Source organism: Uranotaenia lowii, chromosome 3 (assembly GCF_029784155.1).
Source record: "Uranotaenia lowii strain MFRU-FL chromosome 3, ASM2978415v1, whole genome shotgun sequence".
Classification (NCBI taxonomy): Eukaryota; Metazoa; Arthropoda; class Insecta; order Diptera; family Culicidae; genus Uranotaenia; species Uranotaenia lowii.
This window is the reverse complement of record NC_073693.1, coordinates 561,337-577,313: the sequence shown is the minus strand read 5'-3', so window position 1 is coordinate 577,313 and position 15,977 is coordinate 561,337. Positions and strand designations below refer to the sequence as shown.

The 15,977-nt window shown below is 32.1% G+C and overlaps 1 protein-coding gene across 1 annotated transcript; it reads right to left on the bottom strand.

Moving 5' to 3' along the window:
• Window positions 1-2,987: 2,987 nt before the first annotated feature.
• Window positions 2,988-13,512, bottom strand: LOC129756668 (general odorant-binding protein 68-like). Its single transcript, XM_055753596.1, has 3 exons — window positions 13,384-13,512; window positions 3,522-3,644; window positions 2,988-3,456 (listed from the first exon to the last, which is right to left on the bottom strand). Exons 1-3 carry the CDS (start codon window positions 13,480-13,482, stop codon window positions 3,100-3,102), a joined length of 579 nt encoding a protein of 192 aa, XP_055609571.1. The 5' UTR covers window positions 13,483-13,512; the 3' UTR covers window positions 2,988-3,099.
• Window positions 13,513-15,977: the final 2,465 nt, after the last annotated feature.

The window sequence follows — 15,977 nt, the reverse complement described above, 5'->3', positions numbered from 1 at the left end:
GTGAGTAAGTAGCAAGTACGGGTCTTGTCTGAGCCGCTGTATGAATGAATATACGAATGTTTGAATGAATGCAATGGTTGTGTATCAACAGCCGCAGCATGGCGGTTTAATTTTTTCGGGAATCGCGGAAAGATATGAACGCATCTACTTGTCGAAAGAAGGAAGCAACCGAAGCACGCTTCTTGTGATGCAATTAGCAATGAACAAGTCAATTATGCGACAGTCAATTACTTAGGTTGAGGGAAATGTGCATTCGTTGTAGTTTTTCGCACTGCGTAATTAGAAACTGACCAATTGGAAGGATCCTGCCTTCAGGTTTATGAACTGTCATTACATGTTGCAAATTTATGTGATTTTGTAAAATTTTATTTTATAAATTGCGGTTTTGAAAATTTTGAACAATTAGTGAATTGTGCCCATTTGGTAAATAGTGAAAAAATAAAAAATCATTTTGTTGATTCTGAAATTTTTTAAGAAAATCAATAAAGTGGATTTTGTGAATTTTGTTACTCCTGTAAATTAAGTAAATTTTGTAAATATTGTATATTTTATAAATTTTGAAAATTTTGCACATAATAGAAATTTTGTTAATATTGTAAATTTGGTAAATTTTGTAAGTTTTCAAAATTTTGTAAATTTTGAAAATTTTGTGAATTTTGTAAATTTTGTAAATTTTGTAAATTTTGTAAATTTTGTAAATTTTGTAAATTTTGTAAATTTTGTAAATTTTGTAAATTTTGTAAATTTTGTAAATTTTGTAAATTTTGTAAATTTTGTAAATTTTGTAAATTTTGTCAATTTTGTCAATTTTGTAAATTTTGTTAATTTTGTAAATTTTGTTAATTTTGTAAATTTTGTAAATTTTGTAAATTTTGTTAATTTTGTAAATTTTGTAAATATTGTAAATTTTGTAAATTTTGTAAATTTTGTAAATTTTGTAAATTTTGTAAATTTTGTAAATTTTGTAAATTTTGTAAATTTTGTAAATTTTGTAAATTTTGTAAATTTTGTAAATTTTGTAAATTTTGTAAATTTTGTAAATTTTGTAAATTTTGGAAATTTTGGAAATTTTGTAAATTTTGTAAATTTTGTAAATTTTGTAAATTTTGTAAATTTTGTAAATTTTGTAAATTTTGTAAATTTTGTAAATTTTCTAAATTTTGTAAGTTTTGTAAATTTTGCATATTTTGTAAATTTTGTAAATTTTGTAAATTTTGTAAATTTTGTAAATTTTGTAAATTTTGTAAATTTTGTAAATTTTGTAAATTTTGTAAATTTTGTAAATTTTGTAAATTTTGTAAATTTTGTAAATTTTGTAAATTTTGTAAATTTTGTAAATTTTGTAAATTTTGTAAATTTTGTAAATTTTGTAAATTTTGTAAATTTTGTAAATTTTGTAAATTTTATAAATTTTGTAAATTTTGTAAATTTTGTGTTTTTTGAAAATTTTGTTTTATTAGTATTTTTTTAATTTTGTAAATTAAGTTAATTTAGTAAATTTATTCAATATAGTTTACCTGGTTTTTTTTAAATTTAATTAAGTAAATAGGTAAGTTTTATAAATTTAATAATTTTTTGTTATTTGATCAGATTAAACTGTAATTATTTCAAACTTAATTTTTTTTTTTTAAAGTTTAAAATTTATTATTGTTTTGAATTTTTTATTTTTTTCATATGGTATGAATTTTTTATAATGTATTAATTAAGTTGATGTAGTAATTTTTTTGTTTTCAAAAAATCATTTGAAGTTTGTTCCACTTTTGTGACTTAATGTCATGTTTTGCCATTTTTTTTAAATTTTTATCATTATTACTATTTTTTTGTCTTTTACGTTTTGCTATTTAGGATATTTGTGTAATTTTTCAATTTTTGTCATTTTTTTGTCAGCTTCACCATCTTTATCATTTTTGTGAATTTCGTCAAATTTGTCATTTTGTGTCATTATAATGTCGTTTCAATCTTTTTATTATTTTTTTTTATTCTGTTAATTAATTAATTTACATTTTTTTTAATTTTGAAATTTTTAACAGTTTTGTTAATTTGGTTTGCATTTCTCGTCATTTTTGTCAGTTTTGTAAGTCTTTTGTCATTATTGCCTCTTGTTTGTTGTTTTTTTTTTTTAAATTTTTGTTGTTTTTGTGATTTTGTTGAATTTTACTTTTGTCGTTTTATTAATTTTTCAAGTTGGTGTTTAGCTTTTGGCATTTTTGTTACTCGTTTTGGGACTTGTGCGAAATAATTCGATGGGCAACTTTTGACAACATAATCTTGTTTGATGAATCGTTTTGCTGTAGATACAAACAATTATTAATTACTAAACCTTACATTGAATGACACAGGCTTTAGAGGTATGATTTTAATCTGGTGTAGGTATGTCGCAAGTTACTAATCAAACCTCACGTTTTCCTAGCTCAGAACTCAAGGAAAATCAGTTAAAATCCTCGTTTTGAAATATGTGGCCACCGATCGTCACTTGCCAGTTGTACGTTTGTTATTGGTGCTAATCCAATTGATAGATAGAGTAGCTTCTTATCAGAACACCTGGGACTGTTTGTTCCGGAAAACCGGTGTGGTCTAGTCAGGATAGAGAGAGACACACGTCGATATGTTTTGACTGCAACAGGTGTTCAACTGGAGCTAATCGGCTGCGCTTATCCTTCTGATCAATTGAATGGTGGCGCTTCCCAGATTTCGTCACATTCATTCCAACAAAGCGGGTAAGCAGAAGGTAAAACGGTAATACTCCAAAGCCATGAATGAGTGACTAGCATCGATCAGATAACGTCTTCGATAAGAGACTCACCACTTAAGAATTTATCAACAAAGCGTAAAACAGGTGGATGGAAGCAAGGATTGTACCTAGGAAATTGCGTAACAGATTAGGAGGACGCTCAGAAAGTAAAATCAATAAGCTTACTTACTTTTGTCAATTTTATTCATTAACGTACAGCGAAAGACTTTCTTCATAAAAATAAACAAATTCAGCGTTGCAACAACAATGATACTTTTTATTTCAAATCATCAATTTATGGAGCACTCCATCCATCAGGTTTCTTCCAGCTTAAGCTAATGTCCTCACTAAAAATTCCTACTCTCATTCTACATAATCGGGCACATCTTGGAATACTCCTTCAGCTGATCACATTCGTCCCCACCCTTGTAGATGCTGGCCGGGCAATTTGCGTACAGATTCATTCCCATGCACCGCAGGATGGTTCCCGAGATCGGATGACAGATCATTTCGCCCTCGAAGCTAGGTTCCAGCTTCGAACCGGCCTCGATAACATCCTTCATCGATTCGGCCATCTTGAAGCACTCGTCCATCGTATTGCGCACCAGGTTCTGCCAGTCGGGCATATCCTTGACGGCGTCCATGAACATCGTCGTTAGACCCTCGCGATTGACCATCCCATTGGAGTAGAGACCGGTTGCATTGAGGCCACACTCGGCGATGCACTTTGGGGTATAATATAGATTCAGGTTAGTTGGAGGTTGAATACATCAAATTGAGCATATCTTACGCAACCACGAGGGACGCCCTCCATTTTCAGCTGGCGTTTGGTTTGCTCTCCGAACTTTTGGTAGCAATCCATCATGATTTCCTTATCGAGCAGCATTGGCGTGTTGCAACACTCAGCTGGGTTCTAGAAAAAAAAAATAGAGGGACGCAACGACAGATTATTTTCTCTTCTATTATTACCATTTTAACATTTTTTTAACCATAATCCACTCTTGAGTGTCAATATGACACAATGGCGGCTTGTAACTTTATTCCGGTGCCAATTTCTGAAATTGGCTTTCAGGTGAATATAAATTAATATCATTCTTGTTTCTAAAACGATTTTTACAAAATACCTATATAGTTTTGGAAATTTCGTAATGTAGCTCAAATATGTTTTTCAGAAATTATTCACCTACAAAAATTCAGTTTCCCGTTATTCAAAGTCTTAAAAAAAATTCGAAAATCATGCTTCGGAAAAAATACTGTAGATCAGCTACGGAATGCTCAAAAAAATTTTACTAAGTGTCCAAAAAAGCTGAAGTAAGAAGCTATACATTGCACAAAAAGGATATATTTTTTGATTTTTTTTCAAGATCATGACAACAAAAAATGTAAAAAAGTGGTGTAAAAAACGTACTTTTCAATCAATGACCCATCAAAATGGTGTAACTCACACATGATAATTTACGAAAAAAGGAATAGAAAGTTGGAGTAATTTGGCACATTTTTGCATTTTGAGATTGTCAAAATACGAAACACAAAACTTTTGACGGATTTTCAAAGGTAGCTCTTTTTCGAACTTTTTGTGAATTTGAAATTTCTTACTACTTAGATTACCATTTTAAAAACTCTAGGACGTATCTTAACAAGTGACGACATAAGAGGAAAAATGCAAATAATGTAAATAATAATTTAAAAGATTTTAAAGATAGTTCTCTATTTTTTCGATTCATGCATTGTTTGAGCAAAAATATCTAGAAAAATATTAGTCATCAAGAACCTAGAATGTTCAATTTAGTTTTATCTGGTTTTGTCTTCTTTTACCTTGTTTTATTATATTGTATCTGGTTTCATTTTGCTAGTAAATCTTGATAAATTAAATTTTATTTACTTTTATCTTGTTAAACCTCCTTCACCTTTTTTTAATAGTTTAATCTGGTTTTGTCTTTTTTTCCCACTTTTTTATATTTGATCTTATCCTACCCTATTTTATTTTGGTACGTCTAGTTTGGACATTTTTTATCAATTTTTTTCTTCAAATTATTCGATATCGACTTATCTTGTTTTGGTTTGATTTATCATGATGAATCTTGCTTAATCAAGTTTCATTCAAACGCAGCTTAATCTTACTAGCTTTGCCTTGTCCTGTTTTTATTTATTTGATCTTTTAAGTTGAGCAGAAGCCGCCTTCTTAGATTTCAAGAAGGCTTCAGAAAGTGAAATTCGTTTTCTTCTAGTTTACCAAACATCAATACTGTAGGGCTTTCGTGCGATTTTAAGTCACTTACAGAATTTTAAAGTTCTTTGATATCAAGATGGCGTCAAATAGAGGAATTCAACTTCTACTGGATTAGCTCTTTAACCCAAGAATAATACTGTGAGAGTTTCATGAGATTTTCAGGGATTCACAGCATCCTAAAGTTCAGCGGAAGTTGCCATTTTCGATTTCAAGATGGCGTCTGACAGTGAAATTCGTTTTCTTTTAGTTTAGCCTTTTACCCGATTTTAAGTCATCAACAGCATTTTCAAGTTCAGCGGAAGCCGCAATCTTCGATTTCAAGATGGCGTCCAACAACAAAATTCGACTTCTTCTTCTTCTTCTTCTTCTGCTGTCTGAAACCAGACAGCAGGGGTCTGCTGATGTATTATGGACCGGTATCTCTGACCATATGTCCAAAAATTCGACTTCTCGTTTAGCTTTTTCAACTAATACCCCTTATTGTGGATGTTTCATGGGATTTTCAACCATTTACAGCTTTGAAAAGAATAGCGAAAACCGCCATCTTGGATAAACGATGGCGTCAGATAGCAAAGTTTGTAACACGCGTTTTATTTTCGTGCAGAAATTTTTAATCAAATTTAGATATTTCCGGCCATAATTTCGAAATTTGATTCGTAGACAATGAAATGATTATGTGAAGTGTTTGTGGGAAATATAATTTTGCCGAAGTGATACTAATTAACGGGATTATTATATCAAGTGTTTTTTTTCTGAAGCAGCTGCGTAGAAAGGGGCTAGTACTTCGCCCTCCCGGACCATCCAACGAATGCAGTTATTTTTATTTTTTTTTTTTTATGGTTCCCCCATCGGTAGCAAGGTCCAGCCTATGTCTGTGTGGCTTGGCCTTCGAATTGCTTCTCCGGCTTCCACGGCCGATGGTTCGTCGAGGGAAGGCATCCAAACCTTCAGAGACCTACAATGGTTGGCAATCCACTCCGCTTGCATTAGTCTCTTCAGATTAACCCCAGATGCATTCCCTCTGAAATATATAATTTTTTATACAATGAAACACATCTTACCTGTCGGCAACTTATGGGATTCGAACCCAAAAGTTTTTCTTGCCGATACCGGGAATCGAACCCAGCACGCCTGGGTTACCAGACTCGCGCCAGCCTATCCACTAGAACACATCAGCGCTCTCATCCAACGAAAGCAGTTATGAGCCAAAACTTAAGTGGTTCGATCAGAGAGATATATCCTTGTCCAAGATAAGTTATTTTTGTTTATTTATACATTTTATTGACTAAATAATTACATAATTCCATTGGTGATATTAAGTAGATATCGTACCTATTTAGGAAATTCTGAAATTTTTATTACTCGGAGGAAGGTTCGAAAACTGACGTTGAAAAATTTCATCGTTAACTTGTGTTAAAACTTCTACACAAGCCAGATTGCAAGTCGTAAGGTTTGTTTCCCCACTATACAAAGCTTTAGTAGCTTCCAATTGTTTCCACAGATTTTCATTTACAAAGTGGCGCTAGTGTGAAATCTCATTCTAAAATTTTTAAACTCGGTGTTTTTTTTATATAAATGCAATTTATAGTCTTAAAATAAGTTTTAATTTTTAACTGAAAAACTTGAATCTGTACCTACTTTGAATGTTTGTGTTGGAATATCCTGATTTGTTGGTGGTAAAATTTCAATAGTAGTTCGAGATCGATATGGGCTCGTTAGCAGATTCGTATTCAGAATGCAAACAAACAAAATTCTGGAAATTTAAAGCTACGGAAGCTTCAATTTAGTTTCGTTCAGATGAAACTTGAAAAAGTATCTTTCCTATAGAGTTGCAAGATTTACAAGTTGATTTTGAATCAATGTAAGTTTTTGAAAAAGTCTTCGTGATTTTTATTTCTAGGTAACTAATTTGACATTCGTTTTGAGTAAATATGTATGTTGGAATAATTTTGTCTTTTATAATATAATATATAGGTTTAAAAAATGAAGGGGAGTCAATGTTATAAGTTTGAAGGTTCTCATAACTTGACCAGAATAGTGAATTCATAATTCCAATCTGATTCCATTTCTATAAATATTATCTCAGTTAAGTGTAGCGGATAGTATTTCATATCATAAAATTTATATTTTATGATATGAAATACTAGCTTAAATAGTGATCTGATGCAATGGTATGCGCTAATACAATCAATTCATGGGAAAAAAATGTACTAAACATGAGTGCTCAACATATTTTTATGGAAAATCTGGTAAAAATCTGTGTTGCAAAAAGAGTAGTGGAAAATAAAACCTACTATTTCAAGTTTTTTTATATAAGTATTTGTGGAATTTTCCTCTAACTAGTTCAATGAATCGCGATAGCTGACAGATCTTAAACAAGTAAAATTAGTAGACACTCATACATACTCGCACAAAAATATTTACCATTCATCCCATTAACATTAATTTTACACGAAAAACCTTACGGTAAAAATACGAAAAAATTTTAATCTGGAATGTATAAATCTTAAACTCAGAGATGAAAAATGTGAATAAGTTAGAAAGTTTGTTATGCTCTAATAATAACAGCTACTTTCAATTTTATGAATATTTAAGATAATTCCATTTATATTTATTCACGAATTCGTTATTTTAAAAAATCAAACTTTTGAATAAAAAATGTAAAAAAGTTTCCAATCGGTACAGAAAACAAAAGTGATCATCGACGGTAAAACGGGAAAATTGGATGTTCGATACGTATTTCTGCAAATATTCGAATTGTGTCTCACCATAAATCCGAATCGAAAGATAAATAATAGATTTTAATATATAACAACCATCAGAGACAATCCATAACACAATATCTATACAATCAGAAAAATCCATCGTAGACGTCCATAGTGAACGTTATTTAAAAGCAATCCTCAGGCTCGGCCTGAAAATCTGACTTGTTATTTTTGAATAGAAACATGTTTTTGATATTGTAGCAGAATTTGAAGCTACAAGAAATGGGGTTCAAGTGACTCACATGTAAACCGAAAACAGGGTTTTTTTTAATTCGACTATGCGACGAATTAGGTTCAATTGCAAATTTCAAGTACCAGTACCAATTCAAAATTTCAAGTACCAGCCAAGTTTTACTAAAAATAAAACAAAAATAATTATAAGACATTGAGGTTAAAAGTAAATCTTTCGTAATGCAATTTTCAAAACATGAATTTCAAAATGCAGAAATCGTCGGTGGTCAGATTATTAAACAGATGAGGCCGTAGTGTAGATAGGTATACTCAGAGCAACTATAAGGTAAATAACATGCATTGTGGTTAAACAAAAAAAAAATTCTTTTTTGCTTGCTGTGCTTTGTTTTGTTCTTTGTTATTATTTATTTTTGTTTGTTAACACTCTGCTACTCAAAAACAGTTTAGAACCCTTAGTGTTAAAATGTGATTATTTTAACCTAATATAGTTCAATCGCAGATTAGTCATGTTCATGCGAATTCATTAGAAGGCCTCATTAGGAACAAATAGGAGTTTTAATAAGAAACGTAGGAAGTATAGGAGACTAGGAGCATAGGTTCAAAGTGGTTACTTTACCTACCAAGGTAATTTTCCATGCCACAATACCTTTTCCCCCAAACATTCAGCGTGGAGATCTGTGGAAGGATGGCGTACAGCCGGCCTCCGCTAAACAAATCTTCACATGTGCTGCACTTCCCTTCCTCCTATCGACTACACGGACTTGGCCGGCGTCGTTATTGGTTCAAATAAATGTAGGAGATTCTCAAAACTGCACAGTGAGATTGTGATGCTTGTTCCCAGCACCTTTCATTTGGTTCATTGTGCAATGGTGATTATCTCGAACCAATCACGGAGTGCAACCATTATGCCATTGACCAGGAGGGGCCGTAGGTGGACCGTAGTTGATAGCAAGCTCAAGCTCAAGCTCAAGGCAGACTGTCACCGCGAAGTCGTAATAGATTGTCAAAAGTCGCTCCAATCGAGCATAACCATACTGAGGGGCTTTTGAAGAAATGGTTATGCTTGATTCGAACGACTTCGCGGTGACAGTCTGCTGCACTTTTACTTTTTAAGGGCTCCAGTAGCCGTATTGTGTGAATTTCATGTGATTTTTAGTGATTAAAATCAATTTAAAGGTCAATGGAAATCGCCATCTTGGATTTCTAGATGACGTCTGATAGTGAAATTTGACTTTTTTCAGCTAAGCCCTTTCATCCAATATCCATATTTTGGGGGTTTTATGTGATTTCACTAGTTTACAGCATTTTTGAACTCAGCAAACTGAAGGTCATTCCCAATGTAAAATCGGGCGCTGAATCCGAAAATGAAATTCAAAAAAATCTCAGTAGAACCGTTTTTGAGTTATGCTCCAAATATGAAATTTCGTAAAAATTAAAAAAGTTCTTGTACTTAGATTAAAATATCTCGGACGGCATAACAGTAATTTGAAATCTCTCTTTTGCATATTGAAGGTAAGTAAGTTTTCTATCGATCATCTGAACACTGTTTTTGCGTTTGACTAACAGTATTGTTGATATTAGTGACTTTATGAGAAAAAAAATTATAAAAAATGCATTTTTTTAGAGAAAATTTTGTTTCAACGAAAGTTTTAGACTCGATGGTAGCATTTAAAAAATCTGATTTTCTTTTGAGCTTAAATGTTAGTTTAAAACAAAGATTTCATGTGGTTATTTATCAAAATCGGTTGAAAATTGAAGAAGTTAAGGCTACTTTACCATAACTGTATTTTTTGCAGTTTTTCATAATTTCACGAACCGCAGTATACTTATCATGGTATAGGAAGAATGAAACATGATAAATCTCACTCGCTCCAAGGCAAAATTATTTATTAGCTTACCAGAAGGTCACATGCCAAGTTTCAGGAAGATCTGACCATAGGGAGGGGTTGTTTAAGTCTCAAACGAGAATAAAATTTTGAGGTATTTTGCCCGGAAGGAATGAAAAATGCTGGTTTTTCATCAATAACTTTTTTCATCACTAGCTGATTGCTTTTTATGGTTGATTTTCTTAAAGCCTAAGTTGAGACAAATATTTCACCCGAAGACTGTAACTCGATTGGATTTGAAACAGAAAAGTTATTGCGGTTCAAAGATTGTATTTTGGTCGAAAATTGTCGTATAAAACGCAATGCGTAAAAAGTACTCATTGAGTGTTGGACAAAATTTGCGGCCTTTGAATCGCAATAACTTTTCTGTTTCGAATCCAATCGAGTTACAGTCTTCGGGTGAAATATTTGTCTCAACTTAGGCTTTAAGAAAATCAACCATAAAAAGCAATCAGATAGTGATGAAAAAAGTTATTGATGAAAAACCAGTATTTTTCGTTCCTTCCGGGCAAAATACCTCAAAATTTTATTCTCGTTTGAGACTTAAGCAACCCCTCCCTATGGTCAGATCTTCCTGAAACTTGGCATGTGACCTTCTGGTAACGTAATAATCAGTGTTCGGCACAAAAACGCTAATCCGCTAATCGCTAGTTAGTCCGATAACTTTTTGTTAGCGGTTTAATTTTGCCGCTAAATTTTGATTGAGCTAGCGAATTAAAAAGTTCCGCTATTTTTTGGTTCCGCTAAATGAAAAACGCTAACTTCCATTTACTTGTTTCAAATTCACAAATTATTATTGATAGAAGTAGACTTTTTGTCATTTGACAAGTAAAGGAGACATCGGACATCATTCTTACACCAATATGCGCTCCAAGTGAAAATGGTTTCTTCGAATGGTCTCAGGGCAGAAGTGCCTCATACAGATTAACTTTTTTTCTCTCTAAGTACTTCTTTTCTAAACATTCTCAGACAAACAATTCAATAAATATTGTTAAACAGTATCAAACTATTTTAAACATCATTTATATAATTCAAAGCTAGAAGGTAAATTTTTAGATACTGTTTTTCGCTTGCAAAAGTACAGTAAACGGTCTACTTGATCCATATTTTACATGACTTTAGCGTGGTCGTCCGCATGCGGTGATTTGTTGAAATGTGCTTTTTAGGTTAATCGATGGATTTTCAAAAGCTTTTCCAAATTTCTAAGTTTTTTTAGATCTCACATTACTATCTCACACGGCAAGTCTCAAATAATATAAATATGCTGGCTGGAAAAATCCGCTTTTTACAAGTTGTTTTAAGTGGATGAGATATTTACTTTTCACAAAGCAGTTTTTACAAGTATTTCAAATCAGGTAAAATAAAAATAAGATAGTATCACCATAGAATGAATTTACATATTTATTTCATTTAGTTTTTTAGATACACGTTTGACAATGCTCTTATCATGAGATTTTTGCATTACTATTTTGAAAGTTTGAAAAAAGTGAAACCTGGTTAAAGATTTTTCAACAGACTGTGCACAATAAACAATCTGCACTATGTTTGTAAATTATTTGAGCAAATGAATTGAGGTGCAACCATAATCCATGCTGTTGCCATCCTGTTTACGTCATTGTTTATCAACAGTTAGCGATTAGCGATTAGCGCTTTAAGCTTGAAGCGATAACTTTTTCCGCTCATTTAGCGGTTTTAATTAGCGATCGCTAAATTTGAATGAGTTAACGATTTAATTAGCGCCGCTAATGTTTCAATTAGCGATGCCGAACACTGGTAATAATTAATTTGGCCTTGGAGCGAGTTAGATTTATCATGTTACATTCTTCCTATACCATGATAAGTATACTGCGATTCGTGAAATTATGAAAAACTGCAAAAAATACAGTTATGGTAAAGTAGCCTTAACTTCTTCAATTTTCAACCGATTTTGATAAATAACCACATGAAATCTTTGTTTTAAACTGACATTTAAGCTCAAAAGAAAATCAGATTTTTTAAATGCTACCATCGAGTCTAAAACTTTCGTTGAAACAAAATTTTCTCTAAAAAAATGCATTTTTTATAATTTTTTTTCTCATAAAGTCACTAATATCAACAATACTGTTAGTCAAACGCAAAAACAGTGTTCAGATGATCGATAGAAAACTTATTTACCTTCAATATGCAAAAGAGAGATTTCAAATTACTGTTATACCGTCCGAGATATTTTAATCTAAGTACAAGAACTTTTTTAATTTTTACGAAATTTCATATTTGGAGCATAACTCAAAAACGGTTCTACTGAGATTTTTTTGAATTTCATTTTTGGATTCAGCGCCCAATTTTACATTAAAAATGTTGGACAGTTAATCAAGTTCACGATTTTTTTAAAATTTTGTAAACTAGTGTTTTTAGTCATTTACAACATTTAAAAGTTCTGTGGAAGTTGCCATCTTGGACTTCAAGATGGCGACAGATAACGAAATTCGACTTCAATTCATGGTTTCATTCCACCGGTTATTCACAACCAATCCCATATTTATTTCATTCAAAAAGTCTCTCCTTCATATACTGTACTGATGATTAGCAACTCAGAAAAGAGGAACTCATCCTACGCGTGTAATTGTTTGGCTTGCGAGAGAAATTACAAAATTAAGCTATTTATATGACTCTTATAAAACCATTATAAATTAAATTAACCATTTATCTGACCTTGATAAAGCTTTTAAGCATTGAATTGACTAACGCCATGTTTTTTGCAAAATCGAAATGCAAAGAATGACGCCATGTTGATGGATTCACTATGTCAAGTACATATAGGAGAATTTTTTTGGCTTCTTTAAGACATGTTTTATAAAAGTTTTATAAAAGCTTTGGTGACAAAATTTTACAGCATAATGATTTTATCGAAGCATAATGACGTTTCTAGAACAGGTCCAAACAGCCAGATTATAAATGCTTTATTATAGTTTTGGTGATTCATAGAATGCACTTTAGCTTTTAATGAAGATTAATACTACAGTCCTAACCTTTTGTTCTTCTTTTTTTTTTAAATTTGGTTTGATTTTAACTTCTTCAAGTCATTAAGGGATGAATGACTTGAAGAAGTTAAAATCCAATAATAATATAGTTTTTTGCTGATCATATTATAGCTTAAATTGAAACTTGGGTGCAGTTCTACAAACTATTTATTCAACTTATCTTTTTTTTTATGATTCATCGGTATAAATTTTCTAATCTCCTAACGGTTCAGTGCCTGCAGGATTCTACTGCGCATATTTTTACGTAAAAAGAAATTTCGTAACAATATTTAGATTCTGGGACAACAATTCAGTTTTCGTTAACCAGAATTCAAGTTCAGAAATTTGAATTCAAATATCTTTCAAGGATTGTAGGATTGAGTTCACAGAAAAAGATTTAATCCAACAGTTAGGGGCTTTTAAATTAGTTTTGTAGTAAGCATTTTCAGTGTTTTAATATTAGGCGTTTTTTCGCATGACTTGAGTATTTAAAGTGTTTCCTTCATAATTTGTCTTGAGCTTTAAATATTTCTCACTGACAAGTTCCCAGGTTAAATTCAGTTAGCAGGTTTCTATTTACCTTCGAGTTTGGAGGTCCATTGGCACAGGGATTTTCCGCCCAGGTCACCGCCGATAAAACTGCTAACGAAGCAGCTACCACAAAAAATATCACCTTCATGTTTTCAGCTTCTTTCTGTTATTTTTTTTAATCAAATTTATCTTATTACACCGTTACACAGCGACAACTTTCCCGCACCCGAAAACTCATAAGACTGAATCATGCCGGCTGCACCGGAGTCATATTTATCCCTCAGAATTTTTCCATGCACAAATCTCATAATGTGCTATCGATGACAATTTGTAATTGTCATCCCGTATGTAAGTACCTACATACCTGCTCAGTTGAGTTGGGATGTGCATTTTCACCTGGCGCAATGCACCGGTTGCATGTAGGTTCCTATGCGGTTTGATCCAATCAAAGTAACCGACGATTATCGTTTGTTTTACATAATGTCAATGAAATGGACTATTGAGTTTTTGTTTTGTTTCAAAGGATTGTTCTTGAATTTAATTTTTGAATGAAGAGAATTTTTCTGTTCATGTTTAATCTACAGTTGATGAACTTATGAATTTTACTAGAAAAAATTGTCTTTCTGAATTTAGAATGATCTTCCAAAAAAGGTGAATCACTGGTAAATCCACTTTTATAATTTAAATAACTAGATGGCATAATACAATGATATGTTATTTAGAATCACGATATCGGACAGTGAAATATGCTAAAGTCATTTTCAAAACCGAATGCAATCGGATGAAGTTCATAATAAATGATGATGATGATGATCTATTTTTTCCAGCTCCCATTGATTCCCGTTTTGCGTGCTCAATTGAGTTGTTCCTTATTTATTACTCAATTGATCATGTGATCAACCTCAGTGATGGAAAAATTCCATCTACTGTAGATATGGTTGATTACAAGTGAGCAGTTATGAAAAAAAAATATAGACTGCTGAATTCCGATTTTGTTCTTTAGTATTGAAGCACTGATTATAATACCTTAAGGCGTTTTCGGTTAAACATAATAAATTAGAGAACATTCAGTGTTATTCAGTCATTTTTATTACTAAATATTTCGTTGTTGTATGGTTGTTAAAATGTTTTTTCTTTGTAACTTATCATGTTTCTCGTTGTTAACAGCATTTTTGTCACATACTTTTTGTAAATAAAGTCATGAACAGAGATTAAACTTACAAGAAAAAATTGTTTACGTGTTGAGATCATTATTGGTCAAGATTGCAAAACATGACAGAGCAAACGTTTGTAGTGGATGCTTAGTTGGTTTTTGAGAAAGATTGACAATGTTGCGAGAACAGATTGAAAACAACGACGACATGACAATGCTAATTTCATTCATGTATAACATACTAGAAAAAAGACTAAATCATGTTAAACGAATTGGTGTCATTTTCAAACATTTACTTGGCATCCACCGGCTGAGATCGGAAATAAGTAATTGTAAACTTAAAATGTCGCCTCGCAAACATTCAGCTTAGCTGCACTACATTGAGGAGGGAATTTTTTCTATCACTCGAACAAAGCAACCTGTGATGATCATGTGTTTTTTTCAAATTGTATTGTGGCTACTTTGATGACCGGTTACATTCATTACACAGTTTTTTCCTATTTACCCAATATGCCTACAATGTCTAGTTTTTGACAGAGTGTGCACTTTTGTGGATGATGATTGTAACGGGATGACACATTCTGTCATCGGATTATGGATTATGGAGAACCCGAATTATGGTGAGACTGGGGTGGGTTCTGGTGAAAATTTGATTGTCATTTTCTGGGAACCTCAAGCGTCAATTTGAAAATATAAAATAGATAGGTACATCAAAATCGTTGATCTGCTTAGACAAGGAGAAGGAAACGATTTTAGTTTGGATTTGTTCATTATCAATGAAAAACATAAGCAAATTACAAAACGTATGCCTGTGATGACAATTTAATGACATGCAAAACAGTCAAATGAGACATCGTTTTCTATGTCATTGATAAAATAATTAGATCAGTTAATCAATTTAAACTGTGATGAGAATTGTGTCGAATGAGAGAAGCGATGTTTTAAGTAGAAGATCGCTCATATACACACAGAAAAAAATAATGACTATTACGTGTCATTGAAAATGATGTCCTTTAAAATGAAACAGCCTGTAATTCAAAAAACATTTAATATTCGATTAGTTTTCCTGAAGGTTAACAGTTCATCATTTAATTTTACAGCAAATGTCCTGTAACAAAAAGGAGCATGACATTTGCCGTAGTTTTACAGGTCGTAAAAAAAATACGTTTCGTTAAATTTACGTGTCTTCCAATAATTTTCAATTAGAGATGAAAAAACAGTTTGCCTGGCATCCCAGTTACGTAGAAAAAAGCCTAGTCCACACTAGGAGACGGCTCGTCTCGAGACGGTCTCAGCGTCTCCCATTTTCTTCGGGAGACACTGAGACCGTCTCAGCTTTCCAACAACAACAACAGACAACAAAGTTCGTCTCATAACAAAAATCGCAGCTCATGTTGCCTAGTGTGGACTAGGCTAAAGAAACGTCAAGGTCAAAATGAGCGCAACTTTTCAATTTGTTTTGGTTCGGTTGTTTGTTTCGTGCAGAAGAA

Bases quoted from the DNA above. Each gene is read 5' to 3' on its own strand.
- LOC129756668 (XM_055753596.1), bottom strand. From the start codon at position 13,482: ATGAAGGTGATATTTTTTGTGGTAGCTGCTTCGTTAGCAGTTTTATCG. The intron at 3,645-13,383 runs GTAAATAGAAAC...TTTTTTTTCTAG, and splicing joins ATGGACCTCCAAACTCGAAG to AACCCAGCTGAGTGTTGCAA. The intron at 3,457-3,521 runs GTAAGATATGCT...TATACCCCAAAG, and splicing joins AGGGCGTCCCTCGTGGTTGC to TGCATCGCCGAGTGTGGCCT.